The 26357-nt window shown below is 38.3% G+C and overlaps 1 protein-coding gene across 2 annotated transcripts; it reads left to right on the top strand.

The window, feature by feature from the left end:
* Window positions 1-1113: 1113 nt before the first annotated feature.
* neurl4 (neuralized E3 ubiquitin protein ligase 4) lies at window positions 1114-25495 on the top strand. 2 transcript variants are annotated; one of them, XM_039661371.2, is made up of 30 exons: window positions 1114-1329; window positions 7395-7911; window positions 8651-8716; window positions 8822-9252; window positions 10192-10303; window positions 10453-10541; window positions 10620-10692; window positions 10780-11053; window positions 11164-11345; window positions 11470-11555; window positions 12278-12440; window positions 12538-12748; window positions 12864-12940; window positions 13362-13412; window positions 15849-15927; window positions 16045-16214; window positions 17025-17153; window positions 17649-17794; window positions 18345-18563; window positions 18807-18905; window positions 18994-19146; window positions 19230-19394; window positions 19622-19780; window positions 19943-20122; window positions 20901-20994; window positions 21082-21189; window positions 21327-21471; window positions 21576-21688; window positions 21810-21969; window positions 23512-25495. In XM_039661371.2, the coding sequence occupies exons 1-30, from the start codon at window positions 1165-1167 to the stop codon at window positions 23714-23716; spliced, it is 4821 nt and encodes a 1606-aa protein (XP_039517305.2). In that variant the 5' UTR covers window positions 1114-1164; the 3' UTR covers window positions 23717-25495. The 2 variants fall into 2 exon arrangements, with proteins under 2 accessions (XP_039517305.2, XP_039517306.2); XM_039661372.2 differs by lacking the exon at window positions 13362-13412 and having other exon boundaries at window positions 1115-1329.
* The last annotated feature ends 862 nt before the right edge of the window (window positions 25496-26357 follow it).

The raw sequence follows: 26357 nt of genomic DNA, 5'->3' as shown, positions 1-26357 counted from the left end.
GTCAATATAATATAATATTATGTTATTTTATATATAACGTCAATGCAGTTAACTTTTAGACATACCATACAACAAATTACAACAATAACATGACATACAAAAAGATAACTTAAGTACTGAAAAGACCTGTTTTTACAAAATATATTTATAATAAATTTATTGGAGCATTTTTACTGTTAATTACCACACCATTTAAATAAAGTATGGGTTCAATTCTACAAATGTTAAGGAACACCATATGGCTTCTCATTAACATCATTAGACCTGTGGGAATGGCTTTTATCACAGAATAATACTCTTTATATTTAATAGGAAATGCCCACTTATTTGAAACTGAGCTGACTGATCTAAAAGGTCAGATAAAAGGTAAATTCCTTTGTTTTTCCAACTCTGTAAATAAAGAGATTTCAGGTTTACTATAATATAAGCATTTTTCCACAAGATTGCTTAATGTGGAGAAAAGTTATGTACATAACTTAACTTCCAGGCCTTAAGAGCTTGTTGGATAATGTCACAGGCAGTTGCTAATAGAGTAATCACATAATAACAAAAAAAAAAAAAAAATTAAACCTCCAATCTTTTAAAAAATATATTATATGGAATAAAAAAAAAACATTGAGTCTGATTTAAGAAGACAGTTTCTGAGCCATTTTACTTTAAAAGTATAATTTAAATCGAAAAAATCCAAAAGCTAAAAACCACCTTCATTTCTTGGACCATGAAGAACCTCCTTTCTTAAATGATGATCTTTCCCTAAAATCAAAGGATTTACAGGCCCTATAATAAACTGATGCTCAATCATATCAAACGCTTTGTGGAAGTCTAAAAAAAAATTAAAGCATCTGATTCTACTAAATTTTAATAACTTACCACTAACTTCATTTGTGTTGTGACCTCTGACGTTTGATACTTTATTGTCATATAACCTATTTATCCAGTGTCATCAGACCTTGCTCGGTGTTGGTATTGTAATTTAACTTAAAATTATCTAAAATTTAAGTCTATCTAAAAATAGTGTTACGTGTTTAATACAATGTAGCATCATGCCACTGATATGCCAAAAATATACCCATAGCCAACAAGCCAAGCGCGAACTGCCCACAAGCGGCACTGTACTGTCGCAAAACGACGCTGGTTGTCGTGCACCGCGCCGCCCGTGCGAAGATGGCGGCTGAGCTGCATCCGCGCAGCGGAAAACTGATCGGTTTGTCGAACTCCAACAGAACCGCTCAACGAAATCAGCCGGTACAGGAATTCAATCACGGCCTGGTCCTCAGTCGGGAGCCTCTGAGGGACCGCGATGTCTTCACTGTCCGCATCGACAAGAAGGTAAACAAGCATGTCTCAGCAGAGAGGGAGAGAGAGAGAGAGAGAGAGAGAGAGAGAGGGAGAGAGAGAGAGGGAGGTAGATTGATTAAGAAAAGGGTGTGAGTGTGTGTCATGTCGCTGGCAATGGTTCATTACGCATGAGGGTCTGTCAGAGCTTATTCATAGGTCGTGTGTGGTGTTTAGGTGTGTGGATGTCTCAGGACGTACGTGTGCTGCGGGATTGCAGTGAGCTGTCAAGGTTTGGATGCTGTCCTGCCTCGCTATTCCGGGACTGTCATCGGGTTAACGACATGAATCTGTTAATGTTCACAACGGTCTGGATGTACACAGCATATTTTTTGGGAAATACTACTAAATTTGTTCCATCGGAAGCCCATGTAAACATAATCACACCGTTTGATGTGCCGTTAGCTAACTTACTGGCTTGGGCTCATTCCAGTGAATCGATTCATTTGAATTCTTTGAAATTCGCCCGCTGACTTGTTCAGTGACCCTTTCAGCAGGTTGCATCTTTTACAGTGTTATGAGTGAGTCACTGATTGAATCACAAATTTGGTGAATTACAAAAAATTGAGATGACCAAAACAAGCAGAGCATGGTGACAAAGAACAAGTAGGAACGTTGTTCCAGGCCCTGTGACAAGAGAAGGGCCCACACTCATTGGTACTAGGGGAGAAGGGGGCCACACAGAATATTAGTTTAAGCCAGGCTACATGAATTTTAGATTAGTATTACATTTTTTTTCCGTTTACAAAGTATGCAAAGACAAAACACATCTTCCCAACAAACTATATTCATTCCCCCCCTTCAAGTCCATACATACAATAAATATAATTTATATATAATAATTATGTAATAATAATGCCTTTTTTTGGTTTATTCATCAAGGTATTCCAGTTTTGATGTGACATGTATGCAGCTTCTGTTGTTCTTGTCTGTTTTTTAATTCACATTTGAGGTGTTCTTAATTAATGTTACAAAATGATGGACACACCTAATCGTGCATGTGTGCGCACAGAAAGCCTCTCACACAGCATGAAATCCCAAATTCAGTTATTTTCTTTTAGCACTTAAACGGTCAGATACACACAGAATTATTTCAAAATATCTGACTTGGCTAGTATTCATATAGTGAGTTCACAGTCTCTTGAAATAAATGTGAAATAAAGTGATTTATTTCACACATGCAGTGATTATTTTTACATTTGATTATTACATTTCTGTATTATTTCTTACTTGAATACTTCAGTAATAAGTACAATTAAAATGTAAAGCACTGTTAATTTAATTTGTTTGTATTTGTTTTACTACACTTATCTTTTAATAACAAAGAAAAATAAGAAGAAATAATGAATAAATAAAATATATTATTAATCATTTAATTGGATTAAAAGATGCAAAGGGATGCATGGAGAATTGTTTTATAATCAAGTCATTCATTACCCACTGGAACTGGATCATAATCAAAACAAATTGTGAGGCTTGTACAGATTCATACTGCTAATAATAAATAGCCTACTGTAATATTACATAAAAAAATAAGAATTGTAAATTTTGATTATATGAAGACTTTAAGAACAAATTCATGTTTGCACACAACACATAGGCTATGTTGTAATTTGTTGTTATTTTTTGTGATTTATAAAAACAAAAAAATCCATGGAAATTGACATACACGTTCTTGGTTGCCTTAATTTTAAGTTCATTGAAATTGAAAAAATTGAGTTAATGGAATGAAGAAAATTGATTTAATCATCAGAAACTCAAAATATTATGTATTATATTATGAACTACATAAATTAAGTTGATTTGACAAAAGAAAACATATTTTTTTTTAGTGTTGTTATCTGGAAATGTTTTGCATAGGCTTATGCTGTACATTTTTCCATCTTTTTGAACTGTGCCTTCCTCCAGTCAGCTCCTAGACAAAGTGCTTGTTAGAAATATGGATTTAGAAGAGGATGTGTTTTAGACAGATTTGATCATTGAAATGCTTTCTGAACAATTTTATGATAGTCTGAGTCTAATTTATAAAAAAATGGGCTTTCAGTGTATTGCTGTAAAGTAAACTAGAAATTAAGACTTGATAAAGGAATTGCACGGCAAAACAATATTCATATTGTGCTATGATTATTATTCCTGTTTTCTTTGTTTTCACTCTTTCTGTTTCTTCACTTAGAGGGGAAAATGACAATGAAGCAGATTACTGGTCACTTATGTAACCAGATTAGAGAAATGCGTTTATCACATTCAATGCCGCCTGTCCTTCTTCTCAGCCTGCCTTAACCCAGATACACACGGCCCTGCTCCACTGACAACCTACATACCATAAACATAAAGACGTTAAATTGGAATGCAGTGATGAAGCAAAATCTAGAGACAACATTTCACTGAACAGTGTGAGATGGAGATGAAAACGAAGAATTTAGAGCCCGACCGATAAAGGATTTTGAAGGCCGATACCGATACAAATATTTTTAATAGATATTCCGATATATCGGCCAATATTTTTTTTTATTAAATATTGTTGCATTTCACACACGTGTAAAAGAAAAGCTAACTTTTCTGCACAAGATACGTTTAATACTTTTTCTCTATATCTAAATGTTCACTCCTCGCAAGTCTAACTTACATTTTACAATGCAGGGACTGTAACTACAGATATGCTAGTTATAAATACACTAATCATTACTTTATTTAGGCAGAAAAAGTTAATTGTGGTTTCCAAGCTCATTAATGTTAACGTTAGCGGTCTTCCACTGATGATAGTGGCATATAGCTTTGTGGTTAGCTAGTCTATGATGAGCCATAATTTAGCAATAGATAACATCATACTGCAAATTGTAAAACATACATTTTCAATATAACAGGCCAAGGAGAGATGATTGAAGCGTTTTTCGTCTGTTTTTATTTTATTTTTTAAATATTCATTTATCGGCCATTATGACTGCCGATACCGATATTTTGGAAAAAGCCTAATATCGACCGATAATATCGGTCTGGCTCTAAAATATATTATTTTATTCTTTATATACATTTACATTTATTCATTTTGCTGACGCTTTTATCCAAAGCGACTTACAATTGCTATATGTGTCAGAGGTCGCATGCCTCTGGAGCAACAAGGGGTTAAGTGTCTTGCTCAGGGACACATTGGTGTCTCACAGTTGATTTGAACCCGGGTCTCACACCAAAGGCATGTGTCTTATTCACTGCGCCATCACCACCCCCCTACATGGGACGGGTAGTTCCGCCATCTTAAAAAACTCTAATATTACCCCCTTGATTAAGCCCCTCGTTCTGAAAAGCACATTGTGCTCTGAATGTTCAGCTGGACCAATGTGTTGTGATTGGTCAACTGCTTCGAGCCTGTTTCGGAAATGTCATGCCTCTTGCCATAACTGCGAATTTCAACCATAGACTAGACGTAAAGAAAAATATGGACGTAGTGTCCATGACGTCACCCGTAGCTTTCTGAAGAGCATTTTCGAAGCCCAAAGTGGGTGGAGCCAGCCAACGCATCTTGGCAGCGCGTCACCGTGCGTCTTTTTATGGTGTTGTGATAAACTGAAAATGGGCAAAGACGCGGGATTTGCTGAGGTGATGTGATGGCTAACAGAAAGCCGACAAACAGCTAGTAGTGACAGCAGCGGCAATCCACCTGTCACTCAAATGTCCACGATGCAGAATTTATGCAGAAACTTAAAACTTAATATCATTAACAGATTAGTTTTAATAAAATTATTAAAAAAAAGTTCCAGGAAGAAAATTAATGATTAGAATCAAAGCATTTCAGTGAGTTCATAAATAGTTCTTTGCTTACTAACATAGAGAATTGCTCCCTTTAGAGGGATTTTCATGCTTTAACAGCAACAGTATACACTAGAAATTTAAAAATGTGAAAAGTATAATAGGTCCTGCAAGAATAACAGGTCAAACAAGAATGGTTTGTACAGTAATGCACTTACAATGGAAGTCTGTGGGGAAGACAGTGCCCATGAACAAACATTAAAATATTGTTTCGAAAGAATAGCCAGTAGTTGAGCTGCGCGGTTAATCGTTAAAGTCCCCGTGAACCAGAAGTTGCAAACAAATTTTCTCCACTGACGTATTTCCGAGAGAATCGGAATACTAAATGAGGCAAAATAGTGGGCTAGCAAATAACTAGCATCAGGGACGTCCCACCTACGTCATCAGGGAAGGTCATCCAATGCAGAGGGGATTTTTATTAAAGATTATGGAGCCAAAATGTTTTTGCATGTGGATTGACTTGACTGGATGAATTGTTCACCACAAAACGATCAATTTAGGCCAACAAAGTAAGTATGGTCAATTTTTAATTCATGGGGACTTTAAAAGGCTGCAATCTCGATTCAAAACACCCATTCGATCTCATTCCTAAATGACAACGATTCGCCTATGTCTATCAAACCTTTGACAAAATCACACGGGAACATTAAAATCTGTGAAGGCGCTGCAGTGCCGCTGAGCCAGAGAGCGCATTTATCATGTATAGGTTTGAAACGGCTTCACAAACAGTCTTTTCAACATCATAGTTGTTATTTCTGTGTCACAAATCTTCATATTATCTCAGAAGACCTGTGATAAAAGTAAAATCTGTAATCGGAAGCGATCAAAAGGAAGTAAATCTCCTTTTGAAACTAGCATGGCGCTTAAAATAATAATTGTAATGATTACATCATTATGCCATCATGTGAATCAAGTGAATGTTAAAAATATAATTGTCATTGAATTATTAAATTTCAAACCGATTGAAAAAAATATATTTTCAGAGTAATTAAACATTTTAAATAGACTCCTGCAAATAACATTTGTCAGAACACCTCTAGGTAATTATGTTGTTTTGTTTAGGTGTCTATTCAGAAAAAAATGATTCTCAATTTATCCAGAATCATGTTGCTCAAGCCAGCAGCCAGACGACTTTCCTGTGTTAACCATGTAATGCTCATAACCCCAGTAACTTTCGTATAATATGTGTGATAGGATCCAGAAAGGGAAGTAACCATCCACAAAGTACTTTTTCATTGAGGCTAATTCCACACACAGGACACACATTGGTGGTCTCATAAGTTTTTCTGTCTAAAACAGTAGTCTCACTCTCGCCACTAAAAGGAGGATTAAGACAGCTTTTATAGCTCCTATAACACGATTTTCAAGGGAGGCATTTAATTTCTTGAACAGAAATACGAGTTACATAGACTTGTAACTTGTAACAATGTTGGTTTACTGTAAACAAGATTCTTCTTTTTTTTTTTTTTTTTTTTTTACATCATAGCCTATATAAACAATTGTCTTGGCTCAATAAAGCTCTATTTAAGGGGAAATTCACTATATATAAATACACTTCCATTCAAAGGTTTTTGAAAATCCTACTAATATGCTGAATTAGGTGTTCAAATATATGTGAATCAATACAGACGAAGAAGAATTTGAGAGCAGAGAGAACATCAAATCAATGTTTCATTATTATGAAACTTGTAAGATGATATTACAGTCTAATTTAAGCTATCTGCTGGCAGCAAGCTGGATGTGAATAACAAGCAGTATAATATGGCAATGAGCATCCGCAAACAGGCAGCAACTTTCATATTTTGTGCTACATTAATAATAGCTCAAACGTTTATTTCAAAGCCAGTGTTTTATAAAAACATAAGCTGTTACCTTGTTGTTTTATAAAAACATAAGGATACCTTGTTGATGAACAACTAAAAAGGCATTATTATTACATAGTTATTATGTATAAATACTATTTATTATTTATCTACGCTACTACTATAGTCGTCACTGATTTTGTCAATTACCAAAAAAGGAAAGACATGGGAAAGACATAAGCCATTGTATCATAATATGTTGCAGGCTAGGCTTGAACTTGATCCAGGGCTCAACATAAGATGTTAGCACTAACCACTGCACCATAGTTCTGACTCTGAGATGTCTGTGATGGTTGATAAAGTGAGAAATCAATGAAGATGCTTGATTAGTTGGGATAAACGAACTGTAATTTGACTAGCATTTAACTAACATTTCTTTTCGCTTTGGACCAGGTTAACTCTTGGAGCGGTTCTATAGAGATCGGCGTTACTGCACTGGACCCAGCCGGTCTGGAATTTCCCAGCAGTGCCACAGGGCTGAAAGGGGGCTCGTGGATCGTGTCCGGGTGTTCTGTGCTGAAAGACGGCCGCTCAGTCCTGGAGGAGTACGGTCGCGACCTGGACCAGCTGGGGGAAGGGGACCGTGTGGGGATCCAACGGAACGGGAAAGGAGAGCTGCACCTGTGGGTGAACGGGCAGGACTGCGGCACAGCGGCCAATGGACTTCCTTCTCGTTTGTGGGCCGTGGTGGACCTCTATGGAAAGTGCACCCAAGTGACTGTGGTAAGCTGCGAACCACCACCTGAAATGGAAGCGGAAGAGAATGAAGAGGCGGAGGATGAGATGGTGTCGATGCAAGCGGTGTCCATAATGGCAGATGCTTGCCTTAGCCATGATGACAGGGCTGGAGTTATCATGCTGTCTGCAGCTGCTGCTACAACAGCCGTGATGAATGGATCAGCGGAGGAAGGTAAAGCTAGACCACATATTATCGAGTGATGGAGAGGTCTTCTCCATCAAGTAGTTGGGTCAATAGCGCCTTTTGCACCGGAAGAAGAACCTTTTCATAGTTTCTAGAACTATTGCTGGAAGTACTTGTTATAATTCGCCAGAAATATATATTTTTAACAAAATGCTTATTAATATTTGAAACTTTTTTGACGAAAGATCCAAGTCACGTTGTGCTTTGAAACACCCCAAATACTTGATGTGGTATTTATTAATAAATTCATGATATTTGAATTAAACGTACTGCCTGGTCAAAAGTTACTCAGCCATCACTACAGTCTTCAGTGTCACATGATCCTTCAAAAATCATTCTAATTTGCTGATTTAGTTCTCAAGAAACATTTCTTAATATCAATGTTGAAAATATGCTTCCGCAAAATGATACACTAATAATCGAATTATTCTAAACTTTATACCTGTAGTGTATAGGGGATGGAAAAATATTAAGATGTGTACACTAGCAAGTTGGAAGGAAAATATGGAAAATAATACATTTTATATGATGGTCACACCTAAGATACCACATAGACTTTTTTAAGGGTCATTCTATTAAAGCTTTTCTTAAGGTACATTTCTTTGAATACGGCACATGAATTTTTTACTTTTCAAGATTTTTCCATTTCTTTATCACGGACACTCTAATATGTCATCATCGGCCCAATTGTAATGAACAAATGCTCACTGTTTCCTTTTCTCATCAGTGCCTGAGGTGTCCAGGACGCACAGTCGGCCGGACAAGTTTCCAAACAACTTTGAGCCTGATAGTGGTACGTCACTAAAACCACAGTCTAAGTTAGCAATCGTTGTTAATCTGCGATGTCATTGTGGTTCACTATCTTTTGCTCTCTTTTTTTTCCCTGTTGTCCTCACAGTTTTGACTGAGCATCAGTTATTTGATGTGTTCAACAATGCCATTGTCTCTCTGTATCGTTCGGAGGATGAGGGTGGAGAGGACTTGGGGGTGGGAGGTGGAGGAGGTTGCTCTGACTCCTCGAGGGGCGGCACAGGAAGTAGCGGTGGTGGCAGAGGAACAGGAAGTGATAGTGGCATTGGTGGTGGAGGGACAGGCGGAGGCAGTAGCAGCAATAGCAGCCCAGCGGGGAGCTCTGGTGGGGCAGCGGGACTGGGGGTGGCCGCTGGCGGCATGACGACCAATGACGCACTGCTGTTCCATGAGAAGTGTGGCACGCTGATCAAACTAAGCAACAATAATAAGACGGCAGAAAGAAGAAGGCCGCTGGATGAGTTCAATAACGGAGTCGTCATGACCAATCGGCCACTCAGACACAATGAAATGTTTGAGGTATGAGCCTTTACATTCGAAATGTGATGACAGCCTTTATTATACAGGTGTTAGTTGTGATATTTTTAGGAGTATTTTCTGTGGAATAAAAACTCTATGTATATAATTATATGTAGAAGTGTTAAAAGTACTGGGAAATTGTTTGTTTTTACTTGATGTAATATCAACGTATCTATCCTTTAAAAAAAGTATTTTATAATTCTTTTTTATGGCCAGCCAGATTTACTGACAGCTTGCACCACAGCAAACCCTCTTTTGGCATTAAAAAAAACTATTGTCTGTATTTAGTAAAGGGACACAGTGATGAGTGCTGAAAAGGTCTAAAAGGGTTATTTTTGCAGCGGACCTTATTTCCCTTTTAGATGCAAAATTTTAGGGAGGAGAGTATTTAAATGAATCACTCAAGGTGATTTACTAAGGTTTGAGCTAGTCAATTTACTGGTATTTGCACCATTATTTACCACCCATAAAAAGCATTTATTAAACCAGACGCTAATTTGGGTTGCTCTTGGTAGATTGCGTTGGTCATTATGAAGATGTCTTGGCTGAGTCTGTGTGTGATCAGTAGATATTGCACAGAACTTTCCACTCCTATAGACACTTTTTTAGAATTGCGCTCTTGTGCTAATAAGCCTTGTTTAGTAAATCTGGCCCCAAGTATTAAAAATAAAAATGTATTTGCCTTTTTTTACTTTAAAATTGACTATTGAAATAGCTTTTAAGATTGAAATCAAGGGATGGAAAAGACTTTCTCATTAAAGTTGCTTTATTGATTTATATTTTAATTTTATTTATTTAATACAAAAATTATTATTTACTACAAAAGTTAGAATTTGCTTTAATCACTATTTTCTGCAATTTTCAATAATATGGAGGCAAGTTGTATAAATATGTATGTTAATTATTTATTTACAAATCAATGATCCTTGTTTATTTCAGATTCGCATTGACAAACTGGTGGATAAATGGTCTGGTTCCATTGAGATTGGAGTGACAACCCACAACCCAAATAATCTCGACTACCCTGCAACAATGACCAATTTACGCTCAGGTACACTCTTTATAATCAATTAGCATTTCTCACACGACTATCTCATTTTTATTTATATTAGCGATGCATGGACTGAATGCAGTTAATGTGTCCGACAGCTCGTCGAAATAATGAAATCCCATTTTCATCACATTCTTGTTGTCTTTAAGGCACAATCATGATGAGTGGTTGTGGGATTTTAACCAATGGGAAGGGGACTCGTCGAGAATACTGTGAATTTAGCCTGGATGAACTCCAGGTTAGTTGGCTGATGGATCTCTGAGTTTTCTGTTCATCTCATGCAATCTAATACTCAAGATGTCGTTGTCTTTTATAGGAGGGAGATCACATAGGGCTGATGAGAAAAGCCAGTGGAGCTCTGCACTTCTATATTAATGGCATTGATCAAGGTGAGAGTGGCACTTCAGATCTCAGCAATAAAAGATTCACACTTAGTTCAGAACTTTATAAAATACTTTTGCAAAATTATGTTATAGGCGTTGCAGCCAATCAGACCCCTGGTGTAGTGTATGGAGTGGTGGATCTCTATGGCATGGCAGTTAAGGTCACCATTGTCCACAACCATAACCATAGTGATCGTTTACGCCGCAACAATGCCATCATGAGGGCGCTGTCACCTGACGTGGGCCGCCCTCGGCCTGCTCTCTCGTTGACTCCTGAGCCTGATATCCCGGACCGCTTGCTTTTTCATGCAAACTGTGGGCAAAAGGCCGCAATCATCAGTGATGGCCGCACTGCTTTAAGGCCTCAGTGAGTTCATTTAATCCAAAAATATTTGAATTAACTGATCTCTACCCACTGAATTAATAGGGGCACTGCTTTGTGGGGGCAGTTCAATGATATGTTGATCTCTGGTGCAGTGCGACAGATGACTTCAACCACGGCGTTGTGCTTAGCAACCGTCCGTTGCACTCCAATGAGGTTTTCCAGGTGCGCATCGATAAAATGGTGGACAAATGGGCAGGCTCTATAGAAATTGGTGTGACGACTCATAACCCCACATATCTTCAGCTACCATCAACCATGACCAACCTGCGCTCAGGTAAGATACTGCCATAGTTACTACATAGTAGTAAAGTACTCTTGAGTCACCTTACCTGTAGCATCAAATGCAAAATTTATGAGTGTTGTCAGATAACTAATCTAATTCAATGTTATCTCCACAGGAACCTGGATGATGACTGGAAATGGTGTCATGCACAATGGAACTACAATTCTTGATGAATACGGGCATAATTTAGACCGTTTAAAAGTGAGTTTGAAGCCCTGGTCAATCTTTTTAATTCTGTTTTCAGTCTTTTTAAGAAGCTTCACTTAAAATGATCCATTACTCGTTCTGATGTTGTTCCCAATCAATTTTCTGTGGAACACAAAAGGTTTTTTCTTTTTTACACAAGATTTTAGTGACCATTTTTGTTTTGTTTGTTTGTTTGTTTCAGCCCAAATAGAAACAATTGTGACTATATCAGTGTCTATTTCGTGCATACAACATGGATAAGCAACAACAAGTAAACATGTTAACATAGTGTGGAAGCACTTCACCATAATCAAAAAAAATGATGCAAGAGGAGTAATATGTAATTTGGTTTGGCGGAAATATTGAGAGGCAGTAGAGCTGTACGATTCTGGATAAATTGAGAATCAAGATATTTTTTTGTGTTTCAAACAGATAACGATTCTCCCAGAGAACTAAACAAAATAACACGTAATTTACTAGAGGTTCTGACAAAAGGTTAATTGCTGCATTCCAAACCAAAAATCGGTTTGAATAAATAATTCAAAGAGATTTCACTTGTTTTATTAATGAAAGAATCAAAGTTTTTGTAACGAATCTCTTGAATGAATGATTCAATGACAAATACGTTTTTTTTAACAGTCACTTGCATCAAAGTAATCGATAGAATCATTATTTGAAGCGCCATGTTACTGCTCTAGAGGGTTTTACATTGACGTGGCTTTTGTGAATGTTTACAGGCTGGAGATACAGTGGGAGTTGTCCGAAAGGAGGATGGGAGTTTGCATTTCTTTGTGAACGGAGTGCCTCAAGGCCCCGCGGCCTGGAATGTTCCGTCCAGCGTGTATGCAGTGGTGGACCTATATGGACAGGCTGCCCAGGCCACCATTATGGATGATATGGGTGAGAGCAACATGGATGGAGTAGAAATGAATGATGGTAGACACCTTAAAGTACAGGCCTTTAGTTAAAAATCTCTTTCTCTCTCTTTCTCTTTTAGCCGATCTCCCTCCCTTGCCTGATGACAGTTCTGAGGGCCCTACTGCTATGTCTCCTGGTAGCCCTTGCTCAGTTTCGGGGGGTACAGCTGCCAACGACCTGCGCTTTCATCAGCTGCACGGCACAAACGCTGTCATCACTAACGGTGGCCGAACGGCACTTAGGCAGAACTGCCGTAGCGAGTTCAATGATGCCATCGTCATTTCAAACAGGTTACTTTTGTTTTAGCATAATCTCTTTTAAGTGCTCGTAGATCATGCCGGTTCATCCTAATGGATCAGACGTCGATTAAATGAATATTTTATGTTTGTGTGTCTCACTGAACAGGTGCCTTCGAGATGGAGAGCTCTTTGAAATTGTGATTCAGAAAATGGTAGATCGCTGGTCAGGCTCAATTGAAGCAGGTGAGCTTTTCTAAAACACTTTGATTCACTAAAGAAACAATAATTTACTAAAGACTTGAGTCCAGTGTTGAATTTTCTCACTCAAACCACTGCCTGCTGCTGCTTCTGATTGCTTTTAGAGGGAAAAGCTGCCTATAACTGCTGGTCTAGGATCAGTTTTCTCTGTAAAAAAAAAATAGCTTATTGGCGAAACAGATTGGCAAACAATCCAGTGCGTGTCATAGACTGTGGGCCTGTTTAGACCTGGTCACTTCATGCATTTTTAATGATCGGATAGCTATCTGATTTGTTAAAATGGTTCCTTTTACACTTGGAGACGTAGTGTCTCCACAAAACGAATATAGATCTGATCTTCAATTCCCGCGCTATATGCAAATTTACATCAACGAAAGCAACAGATATGCATTTCATTTATCATCAGCTAATTTCAAGATCAAAGACCACAATAGGAGAAGGAGCAGCATCAGCACTGGTAAGATCATTTAGTCTCACTACTTTTGATGAAGATGATTGTGTGTTGAGCATCTGTGACTTGCTTTTAGTTTCAATTGCGGCAGTTTGCGCGTCGGCTTGTTGAAGATATACTCATCCGCGGCAATGCGTGTTGCAATAGCGCTGTCATGTCTGGCTGTAATAACGTCATAGAGCCTATAACATGCTCCCGACATTTTGGGGAATTAAAATTGACATATGTGGTTTCAAAACCAGATGAATTTCCACTGGTCCAGTGGAATTCGTCTCAGTCCACCTTCTGATGTGGTTTGATGAAGGGGAACTCCGGCACAAAATTAACCTTTGGTCTAATTACACATTGTTACCTAGTCAACCGTTCTCTGAGATTTGTTTTCATGATTGACGAATGTAAATAGTTTTATCTCTAAAAACAGTTTAGCCTATAACGCTAGTATATGGGGCATAGAGTAATGACAAATAAAAATCGCTTGTTATTACCACTAACAAGGCTCAAAATAGCCCCACACTAACACGACAGCATAATAAGGGTCCCTACATTCAAACCGAAGCATTGATAACTTTGTCAGTGTCCATACAGTTTAATAAGAAGATATTTTATACACACAGTAAACTTCGCGAATACAGGAAGAAGCCATCTTTGAAAAATAGTCTCTACCAGTCGATCTACGAACGCCGATCCAAGTGTGCTGGTGAGATGTGAATAAGGTGATAAAGTGAGCGCGAACAGTAGTCTACATGTACATATTGAAGAGAAAAAAATGGTTCGTGTTTGTGTTTCTTCCGGAAACAAAGGACCATATGAGATTCTGCACAGTTCAGCGCACTTGGATCGGCGTTCGTAGATCGACTGGTAGAGACTATTTTTCAAAGATGGCTTCTTCCTGTATTCGCGAAGTTTACTGTGTGTATAAAATATCTTCTTATTAAACTGTATGGACACTAACAACGTTCTCAATACTTCGGTTTGAATGTAGGGACCCTTGTTATGCTGTCGTGTTAGTGTGGGGCTATTTTGAGCCTTGTTAGTGGTAATAACAAGCGATTTTTATTTGTCATTACTCTATGCCCCATATACTAGCGTTATAGGCTAAACTGTTTTCATAGATAAAACTATTTACATTTGGCAATCATGAAAACAAATCTCAGATAACGGTTGACTAGGTAACAATGTGTAATTAGACTAAAGGTTCATTTTGCACCGGAGTTCTCCTTTAAATCCGTCCCGAAAGCATTTTGGAGGCCATTTACACCTGGTCTTTTTACAAATGGATAGCTAGCTGATCAGAGAAAGCTCATGAAGTGACCAGGTGTCAGAGATGTTATGTTAATAAGAGATTCATTGTACAGTCAGCTTAAATTATTATAACAGAACTTTGTGAGATCGCAATGAACTAAAACTGACAGTTTTTTAGTGATTATAATAGGAGCGCTCTGCACGGCAATTCCTGCATGCTTTTTCTGTTAAAATTAACAGTGGTTTATGAACGTAGATGCTTTAATAACAAATAACTTATCGGGATCGTTTATGCTGATGTGTAGGTTGTGCGGTGCACGCAGATTGAAACTATTATGCTACAAAGAAATTAATGAGAAACTAATTGTGTTGGTTCACTTACCACCTGTGATTACCAAGCAAGCTAAATCACACATTCTTTCCATGATTGTTGTTGTGAGCCTGGTCAGGATCTAGATGAGAGACCTACTGGGAAAACCAGGTTGCTGCTGGAAGAGGTGTTAGTGAGGCCAGCAGGGGGCGCTCACCCTGTGGTCTGTGTGGGTTCGACTCCTAACGCCTCAGTATAGTCCTTCAGCGAGGTCCTGAACCATCTGTAATCATTAAAAATTCCAGTATGTCCTTCAGGTTTAACCCTGGCATCCTGGCCAAATTTGCCTGTCAAAATTTAACCCTGTCCTTCAGGTTTAACCCTGGCATCCTGGCCAAATTTGCCCATTGGCTTCAGTCCATCATCCTGGCCTACTAATCATTCCCATATATACTATTCTCCTCTCCACCAATAACCTGGTGTGTGGTGGCGATATGACTGTTGTTGCATTATCCAGGTGGTTTGTGCACATGGTGGTGGTTGAGGAGATTCCCTCTTCCATGTAAAGTGCTTCGAGTGCAGAGAAAAGTGCTTTATAAATCTATCTAACTAATTATTATTATTATTAAAGAAATTTTACTGACTCCCTAAACTTATTTACCAACAAATTCTACAAATCGTAGATTAACTGAAAGTGACTGGTTCATATGTTCAGGAATCCGACTATAACTAGTTGTGCGGGAAACACTTTCAGAGTTTCGTTTGATGTTCTGTCTCTATCCTTAGAAAAATATTGGTTTCCAATTCTAAACATTAATGGAACCAAAATATGTAAAAATGTAGCCCGGATCTGAATAAGAACCTGTTGTTGATTTTTGTATTGTGCATAGGAGTTACAGCGATCAGACCAGAGGAGCTGGAGTTCCCTAATACGATGACTGACATTGACTATGACACATGGATGTTGAGGTGAGCAGTAGTTTAATGGACTTCTTCCACATTATACAGAGCATTATAATCTTCAGTCTCTGTCAGTGTCAGACTGATACCTTATATATATATATCTTTGCTCTTTCTCTTCTGTAGTGGCACAGCGATCATGCAGGATGGGAATACTATGAGGAATAACTACGGCTGTGACTTGGACTCTCTGACCACAGGCTCCAGGATCGGAATGATGCGTACCGCTTCTGGAGACCTGCATTACTTCATCAATGGGCTCGACCAGGGGGTAGCATGTACCGGGCTGCCATCAGGTAATTTTTAAGGGAACTAGTTCACCTAACTTTTATGGAAATGTAGCTATGTTTCCATCCACCAATTTTTATGCAAATTTTGCAGAAAAGCGCTGGATGAAAACGCCAAGATCTGCGTAAATTCTAGAAATGCGCATAAAAATCAATCGAGACGAATATTTTTTATTTGATCCGATAAGAAGACCTGCGTATAAACTATGATAGATTTGCAGAATAAATCATTCGATGCACAACAAAAAAACTTGTGTGGCTTTACTTCAACAGAAGATGTAATTGGATAACTTAATTGGATAACTGAACCAACCAGCAAACCAACATCTAAAATGTTGGTTTGGTGGTCATTCTGAAATGCCTGAGCGAAAGTCTGTCATCAAAATGGTTTGGTATTATGACATTGTGCCTGATGAAGACCTGGGGGTCGAAAAGTTGCTTTTTTAAATAAATTTTTGGAGCAGTACCTTTCAGTGTGCAGACTTCACACTTCTTTATTTTGGTATTATGACTTCTCAGAACTGTCTCATACGATTGTGTTCTAAAACACTAGGTGTCAAGATAACATGCCAGAGTTTACTGCATTTTAGCTGAGTCATTTATGGTGTATGAAAAAAAAGCCTCACAGTGGCTTGTAAATATTTTGCACCAGCTCAAAGGAAGTGATGATATTTTTTCTCTTGAACACATAAGTGCGATATTTTAATTTTGCAAATAAGTTAAATTCGCAACTTTGGGTGGAAACATGGTGACTTTGTATTATTTAAGAACGTAGTGACATTTTCTGTCTTGTCTTTCTTTCCGCCTGTCTTTTTTTAGAAGTCTTTGCTGTGATCGATCTTTATGGTCAGTGCGTGCAAGTGTCCATTACAAGTTCTTCCGGCCCACTGGATAACAGTCTGTGCACCAGTAATATCACAGAGAAGAGCTTCCCCATACACTCCCCAGGTATTGTATTTTTCACAGTATATTTGCTTGTGAGGCTGTAGTAATTTATTAAGATTGAAGAAACCATTTTAAAATGCATTAAAGATCATTTAAACCTCTTAAAGGAATATTCCACTTTTTTTGGAAATAGGCTCATTTTAGCACTCCCCCAGAGTTAAACAGTTGAGTTTTACCGTTGTCGAATCCATTCAGGCGATTTTCTGATATTTAGAAGAGTATCAGTAACCAGGCAGTTTCTGGTCTCATTGACTACCATAGTATATATTTTTTCCTACTATGGAAGTCAATGAGACCAGAAACTGTCTGGTTACTGATATTCTTCTAAATATCAGAAAATCGCCTGAATGGATTCAAAAATGGTAAAACTCAACTGTTTAACTCTGGGCGAGTTGTAAAATGAGCTTATTTCCAAAAAAAAAGTGGAGTATCCCTTTAACATTCATGCAAAGTGTCGGAAACCAGGACGTTTTGTAAACAGTCTTTGTCACCCTCTAGTGGCAGGGGTTGCTCATCGCCTGCACACCAAACATGGTAAGAATGTGGTGTTATTAGGAGACGGTTGCCAAGCACTGAGGGTCGGAGGATATGCTCATGGAATCGTCTTTAGTGCAAAGGAGCTCAAAACGGATGAGTTGTTTGAGGTGAATATGTGGAACATGCTTAATTTAAATGAAGGGAAAAAAAGTGCTAACCCATTAGTTGATCCATTAACTAACAATGAGCAATATGCATTAAGCTATGTTAATATTAGTTGATAAAAATACAACTGTTGGTTCATGTTAGCTTAGGTCTATTAAATAATATTAACAGATACTTTAATGTTTTAATAAATATTTGCAATTAACATTTGCTAAGATTAGGATTTGTGGTTAAACTTTTAGTTACATATTTTAAGGTGCTTTTTATAAGACATAATTAAGTACTGAATAATATTAACTAACTGGTTAGTAAATAAACTGTTCTTACTTTATAGTTGGGATTAGTGTTTGGTTTAGGGTTAGTTGCATGTACAGTAATTATGCATGGTTTATAGTTATTAACTACATGTAACTTGTAACAAGGACACGATAATATGATGTGTTAATGTATTTTTCATTGTTAGTTTGTGTTATTAACTAATGTGGTAGCTAATGTTAACAAATGGAACCTGATTGTAAAGTGTTACCAAAAATGGTCTTGATGTCATTCAAGGTGAAAATCAACAAGGTAGATGACAGATGGTCCGGTTCCCTTCATGTGGGTTTGACCACCCTGCAGCCCCCTGACCTGCCATCCTGCCCTCTCAGCGGCCTCTCGCCTACGCTTACCCAGCTCAGGTCAAAGGTCACCTGGGTCCTCGCCGGCTCCGAGGTCAGACGCAACGGAGTGCTGCAGAGACAGAACTACGGCTGCTCTCTAGATCGGCTCACGGTAAGAGATTTAAGGCCCATTCACGCCAATAATTATTCTAAGACAAGTTTATGAGAATAAACAGAACTTGTGGAAACTAATATAGTTATCAGTATAATTATTATGTGCAGAATCAAAATGTTCATGCTCATTTGCACAAAAGATTTAATAAACCAACACGAAGGGCTAGATGAGTCAGTGAATTTTTGAACGATGGGTATCTGCTTTCTCTTACACATCCTTTCTTTGTTTATCGTAATATAGGTGGGAAATCGTGTCGGGGTGAAGAGATGCAGCGACGATACCATGCACATTCTCATTGATGGAGAAGATATGGGACCAGCAGCCACCGCAGTGGCGAAGGTACCAGTATCGTTCTAGATCTGTTAGTGGAGAACACGATTTTTCAGTTGTACGTTCTGCTCACCCATGTTTGTACCGCATGTTTCAGAACGTGTACGCTGTTTTGGATCTGTATGGAAAGGTGACGGCCGTTTCCATTGTCAGCTCCACGCTAGTTGAGGATTCGGAAAGTGTGAAAGCTCCCTCGCTGTCGTCCGACAGTTGCAGTGAGGGAGAGGAGGACAGCACTCCTGTCAGAGAGGTGTGCCATCCCAAACCATCAAATATTGAAGCTTTATCTGTTGTATTTTTTTTATCTCACTCTTAACTATTTTTTTTCATCAGTGTGAGAATGAGCCTCCACTGGCGCCCACGGTCATGACGTTTTTAGAGAACCATGGAAAAAATATCCAGCTGTCCAATCAGAACCTGACTGCTGCCCGAGTGTCCAGCTACAACCAGGGACTTTTGGTCACAGCGCAAGCTTTGCCCCGACAGCAGCTCTTCCAGGTGTGTGTGAGTGTGTTTGTAAGTGGGAGACAGTGTCAGTAGATATGTTTCCATCCAAAGTTGCAAAATTGGAACATCTCATGAAGTCTGAGAAAAAAGCATTGTTTCCATACCGTGTGTTCAAGACAATAAAATCGCCACTTCCCAGGAAATTAGTGCAAAGTATCAGTAATAAAAATGGAAGTTGCTGAAATCTGGGAAGTCATGTTTCTCCATCGCTTCCTCAGTTTCAGATAGACCGCTTGAATCCGTCATGGACGTCCTCCTTGTCACTGGGTGTGATTGGTCATTCTCCAGACCGTCTCAACTTTCCATCCTCAGCTTGCTGCCTTAAACGCTCAGTCTGGCTGCTGCAACGAGACTCTGTTTTCCACAACTCGCTGAAGGTGATGTCACATCCCTTGTATCCCCCTTTTTTTCTTGTTTTACTTAATTCCTCTCATATTTATGTTCTTCATTTTATTTTCCGATTTTTGTGTGCTTAATGTCCTTCTCATTTTTTTACTGTATTAGTATCATTCTAAACTCATTCTCTCTTCTTTCTTCAGATTTGTGAGAACTATGGTCCTAACCTGGACACCTGTCCTGAAGGGACCGTTTTAGGGCTGTTGGTGGACAGCAGTGGTTGTCTTCATCTGTTTGTTAATGGCATGGATCAGGGCGTAGCAGCCCAGGACATCCCGGGCCCCTGTTACCCACTCATTGACCTTTATGGCCAGTGTGAACAGGTCAGAACAAGTAACTGTAATATCCTGTTACTAAATAGGCCTCAACAAATAGGTTTTATTTCCTAAAATCATAAGCAAAAATATTATTTTTAGTCATGTTTTTAAGAAAAGGTTTTTTTTTAATCATTTAACATTTTTATTTATTTGTTGTTTGATTGACTACATTTCACAGGCCCCTTCACAAAAAACTGTAATTGTAGTACATTCTTTTTTTATATATAATATAATTTAATAAAATATATACTTTTTAAGAAACATTGAGTTATTATTATTATTATTAGCTATTTATATGATGTTTTAGTTTTACTTTCCCTGCCAACATTTTTAAAGGTCCATTATAAAAAAGTAAAAAGTAATTGTAAGTGTCAGAATATATGTATATTTTTATTAAACATTTTGTTATTATTGATTATTTATATTATATTTAGTGCTGTCAAATCGATTAATCTCGACTCGTGAGTAATTGCTGCTAACATAAAAAAGATATATAGTAAAAAAGATATAATGTACATGCATGAACACACACACATGTATTTACAAATGTTTATCTTTTGACTGCACTAATAATATTCAATATTTTTATCTCCCTAGCAACATTTTCACAATTTTGTAAAGAACTTTTTATAATATTTCTATTTATGTTTTATAACATTTTGTTATGTAAATATATATACAATATACTTTTTTTTTTTTTTTCATTTTTCATAATAGTCTCCCTATGAAAGCTTTGTTTAGATTCATAGGAAGTGATTGTCTCTTGTTGTTGTTGTATTCTTAGGTGACTATAGTGACAAATCACGTGCCGGTGGATGGTGGGGAACAAGGACACATGCGTTGTCAGGCCGACATGGAGAAGGCTGATATGGTGGATGGTGCGTGAAATATTGACCTCATGTCTTGCAGTGACTTTAGTTGTCATTTAGCTTTACCCATACATGTGTGCTGTCTGTTTGTGACAGGTATAAAGGAGAGTGTCTGTTGGACGCCTCCTCCTGAGGTCAACCCCAATAAGACGTGCGAGTATCAGGCGCTATGCTCTAGATTCAAAGAGCTGCTCACACTGCCCGGTACGACTGCATTACACCAATAAACCTTTATAGGAGCAGGAATGAATAGACCTGCTTATTCTCAATGATTTTATGATTGTTTCCGACGGTACATTTACTAAAAGTCTTACTGTCTCGCTCCTCGTCCTATTTTTCAGATGGGTACTTTAATGAGGATGCTAAATACAACCTGTGCTACTGTGAGTCCTGTCACAAATTAAGGGGCGATGAGGCATATTACAAGCGAGGGGAGCCTCCCAGAGACTACGCTCTACCATTCGGCTGGTGCCGCTTTGCACTCCAGTCAGTTACTTTTAATTATTTCAATTTTCAGGAATAAAGCTCTGACAATGTGCAAATTATTTAGTATCAATTACTTACAAATAGCTGTTGTCTGTATTTAACAGGATCAAGACCCACTGTGAAGTCTCCAATGCCTTCAAGAAGTGGCATATTGCGTACCATGGCACTAGTGTCGGCTCCCTTAGACGCATCCTGGACCACAATCAACTCTTGTCAGGTTCGTAATCACCAAGTTTTTTGTTGATCTGATGAAATGAAATGAAACGCGTGAAAGTGTGAATTAGAAGGAGATTGGAATATTTTTGCACAGCTGAGCTTCTCTGTGTTCCCTTGAGCAGAATCGTCCTCCATTTTCTCTTCCTCCCCGGTGAAGACAGAGGGTCACGGCAGCTACGGGGAGCCCGAGGAGAACAGCGCACCGGAGCGAGAGATTCCCCGTGTGCAGCTTTCTCCAACAATACGCTACTCTGGCCTGGAGGCCTTTGCCCCAAAAGTGCAGTAAGTCAACTGCAGTGCTTCTAAAGAAAAAGACTACCTTTTGACCTTGGATGTTAACCTATTGTAGGAGACCAAATTAGGAACCTCTTAAATAGCACAATAGTGTAACTTTAAAGGGTTAGTTCACCCAAAAATGAAAATTAAGTCATTAATTACTCACCCCCATGCTGTACCAACCCCGTAAGACCTTCGTTCATCTTCGGAACACAAATAAAGATATTTTTGATTGAATCTGAGGGCTGGATCACTCTTCCATAGACAGCCAGAGGGACTGCCTCTTGACGGCCCAGAAAGTCATTAAAAGAAAAGGTTTAAATATTCCATGTGCCTACAGTGGCTCAACTATAACTTTATCAAGCGACGAGACTACTTTTTGTGCGAAAAAAAAACGTAAATAACGACTTTATTCGACTTTCCATTACTTCCTTATGGGCGCATGCGCGAGAACTGAGACGAGACCGTTCTTCTTCGACTACTTTTTGTTACCGGCTGCTCACCGCTTAGGAGTTTTACCGCCCCCTACCGTATAAGATGACGTACTGATATAGCCGGAGGCGCAAAACGTTCTGTTTACAAGCAGTACGTCATCTTATACGGTAGGGGGCGGTAAAACTCCTAAGCGGTGAGCAGCCGGTAACAAAAAGTAGTCGAAGAAGAACGGTCTCGTCTCAGTTCTCGCGCATGCGCCCATAAGGAAGTAATGGAAAGTCGAATAAAGTCGTTATTTACGTTTTTTTTTCACACAAAAAGTAGTCTCGTCGCTTGATAAAGTTATAGTTGAGCCACTGTAGGCACATGGAATATTTAAACCTTTTCTTTTAATGACTTTCTGGGCCGTCAAGAGGCAGTCCCTCAGGCTGTCTATGGAAGAGTGATCCAGCCCTCAGATTCAATCAAAAATATCTTTATTTGTGTTCCGAAGATGAACGAAGGTCTTACGGGGTTGGTACAGCATGGGGGTGAGTAATTAATGACTTAATTTTCATTTTTGGGTAAACTAACCCTTTAAAGGGCACCTATTATGCACCTTTTTACAAGATGTAATATTGGTCTCGGGTGTCTCCAGAATGTATTTGTGAAGTTTCAGCTCAAAATAGCCCACAGTTAATTTATTATAACCATTTGAAAATGTCATTTTGGGCCCTGTTTAAAAATGAGCTGTTTCGTGTGTATACCACCTTAAATGCAAATGAGCTGCATATCCCACGACAGAACACTTATATTTCCAAGAGACATTATCGGCTGTCGTTGAAACAATGGGGAATGGTGTGTACACAGATCACCAAGGGCGGGGTCTAGGCCACAACCACACTGTCAATCAAACCCCTTGCTCAATCCCAGCTCGTTCTGAGACAGTGCACATGATTTATTGAGATTGTAAAAAAAACAATGGGTGGATTTTTATCATTCTAGGGTGGTTTTGCTCACACACTGCCTACGCACATTTATGTTCAAACACCATGTAAAAGTGAATTTAATAATTATATAATAATAGGTGCCCTTTAACACATAAAATGATGACGGTTACACTTTTCTGTGCAGATTTCGAGACCCACGTTCCCTCCGCTGTCACCAGGCCCAGGTTGGCTTCCAGGTGTGTGTGCGGCCAGGCTCGTACAAAGTGGGGCCGACATCGCTGGGGATCAGCGAAACCCTTGACCCGCGATTCAGCAATGCAGAAATCGAGTGGATCACCAAGGAGAAAGGAGGAACGCTCCTGTACGGACTGCTCATACGGGTGGAGTAATAAAAAGAGACTCGCGCGAGGATATCAGCATCATCTTCCTCAATATCAACCAAATTTCAGTGCTGAGGCGTTGAGGATTTTAGCATTGTTTTGCTGCGGCGACTCATTGATCTCTCTGCATGTTTCAGACATACTTTTGTGTTCGTTGCATTTAGAAGGATGGTGATGATAATCCCCAGAGACAGAGACACTGCCTGCACTTTATGTTTCGGACACTGGTGGGCGATTTTTAGTCTTTCTCATTAAATTCACTTGCTCAGCAGGCTCTCCATTATATTTTTCTCTTCATACATCTAAATCTATGTATCACCCCCTGTTTTTTTTTTTTTTTTTTTTTTTTAGCTTTGGGAGCCTGTTTTTCTCACAGAAATAAAACTGGACTGAAGCAACACAAAACCACCTATTCATAGCACAGCCCTTGATTTTTACTCGTGTTTTTTCTTAAGACTTGCAACGGACAAATCAACCTGGAAATAACCAAGACCTGTTTCAATGACAATGTCAAGAAATGTCAGCAACATCACCTGATCAGGAAGAGACTCATTGTTACTGTTGTTTATTTCATCGCTTTACAAATTCTGCTCTGAAAATTTGGTTTTATAGCTGTGTATTTATTCACAAATGACAGTAGATACTGTGTTTAGGGTATTAAAATGTCAACATAAAGACAAGAAGCTAAGAAATGTCTCGGATGGTTATACTGTGTGTGTATACAGTATAGAGTGAGACTCTATCTGACCCATCATACCCCTAATGTCAATTTTTCATATCAACCAAAAGTACATAATTTAACTGAATGGATGCATATAAACAAACCCCTGAAGCACTCAAAAAAGAGCTGGAGAAGAGATTTATCAAGCTATATATCTGTATTAGTGTGTCTGTTCTGGCCAAATGCGCGTGTTAGTTGTCTTTGCATCATTCGCTGTCCCATTATTTAAGGTCAATCACCTGTGGGAGTTCTTGTCTTATGTTTAACATGCTCCACCGCTTTAGACGTCGTTTACACGTGTTGTGTTCGGATTTTTCTTCTGTTCTGAAGTCCCGTGTGCTGATAAGCCCATTCGTTTACTTACAAACTTTATTTTAAGATGGTGGTTAATGGTGACTGGGACAAGAAAATGGAAAGGACTGTTTACGTTCTGCATTCAACAGCAAGGACTGTTTATATCAGGTCGATGTGCCTGAACTCATGAAGAATGGTGAGAATTGAAGCCGTCTACTCGAATACCTGATCACAGGATTGGTGTTTACACTGGGAATGTGATTTGTTTTTAATAGATTGTTTACTACATGCTAGATTTATCGCCGTTTTTTTTTTTGTATTCTCTTATGACTAAGATTGCACAATTGTAAGCCCTTGCTGGAAAACGAGAACAACAACTAAAAATCAACTCTCTTCTGATTGTATCTAGACTTACAGTACCCTCTGTGAAGGCATATCTATCCATCTGTTTTGAGTTGTTTTTTATTTTTATTTTGTTGCCAATATGACATACTTGAGTGTACATTTCGCATTAGTAATCCCGCTTTATTGCCAAGGGCGATGTCTGAATGAATGCTTGCTATGTAAATTGGAAAATGTGAAAACACGGGGTTCACGTTGGCCCATTGCTGCTTTTTCAGTTGTTTGTATTATTTGTTCATGTTTGTATTATTATTTTTTTAATGTCTTTTTGTTGTGTTGTACAGCCTGTTACATAACACTAACATTACCTTTCTGGTTTGTAAGAAAATAAAAATCCAAAAAAGAGACAGTTATGCACAACATAACAAAAATGTGTGTGTCTTCAATTAGTTTTGGGTGACTCATGAAATTTTATATTTAAAAATAATCTCTCCCGAAGTTGTCATTACTGTAAGGCAAAAATAACCAATGGCATATCACCATTTCATATTAATTTGAATATCATATATATATATATTAATAAATATTGAGAAAACTCTCAGCAATCAATGTGTTGGGACATCACAACCCAACCTAATTAATATTTTACAATTTTTTATACCCACCAATATTTGAAAGTTTGTGGTGGATAAGATCTTCATCTCTTATGCTCACATTTATTTGATTTGTTTCAAATTTAAAAAAAAGAAAGTTATTTAATTCTGTTTTTGGGGTAAAATGTGTGGTATTGTGAAATTTAGTCATCTGATGAATGGGCTATATGCACGCATAAGTTCCGCATTTGACGTAAGGATGCTCGTCCATTTCCGGTTGTGGAGATTAAAGCGGAGGAAAACCGCAGAAAACGGGATTATGGCAGAGTCTTCAATATTTACTGTCCTCCCGTCTTTGAAACGAAACGTACATACGTTTAGATGTAATTTTATATATAGTTATGTTTATTTAATATAATTTTAAAAAGAAGCATAAACACAACGAGGGGTGTCTGTTTTATCTGTTTTTGTGACTAACGTTTCATGGAGTATAAAATTCAATATAAATTCTCGGTATTGCATTGGACTCTATGATCGGCGGAAGTTATCGAGCATCCTTAATCCTTCACCGGAAATAACGCCGTGCATAGAGCCCATTACTGAGATTTTATTGTTTGAGCGTAGTGTGGTAGCGTCATGTGTGTGATGCGTGTGACGTACAATAACAGATCATACGCTAATAAACTAGTGACTCGAGGCA

This window comes from Pimephales promelas, chromosome 17 (genome assembly GCF_988280905.1).
Source record: "Pimephales promelas chromosome 17, fPimPro1.hap1.1, whole genome shotgun sequence".
Classification (NCBI taxonomy): Eukaryota; Metazoa; Chordata; class Actinopteri; order Cypriniformes; family Leuciscidae; genus Pimephales; species Pimephales promelas.
The sequence above is the reverse complement of the archived record's forward strand: the minus strand, read 5'-3'. Positions and strand labels throughout refer to the sequence as shown.

What these genes read in the sequence shown, in the direction of transcription:
- neurl4 (XM_039661371.2), top strand. Translation starts at nt 1,165, where the DNA reads ATGGCGGCTGAGCTGCATCCGCGCAGCGGAAAACTGATCGGTTTGTCG. An exon ending in AATGACCAATTTACGCTCAG is followed by an intron (nt 10,304 to 10,452) that starts GTACACTCTTTA and finishes GTTGTCTTTAAG; the next exon opens with GCACAATCATGATGAGTGGT. An exon ending in CGCACTGCTTTAAGGCCTCA is followed by an intron (nt 11,054 to 11,163) that starts GTGAGTTCATTT and finishes TCTCTGGTGCAG; the next exon opens with TGCGACAGATGACTTCAACC.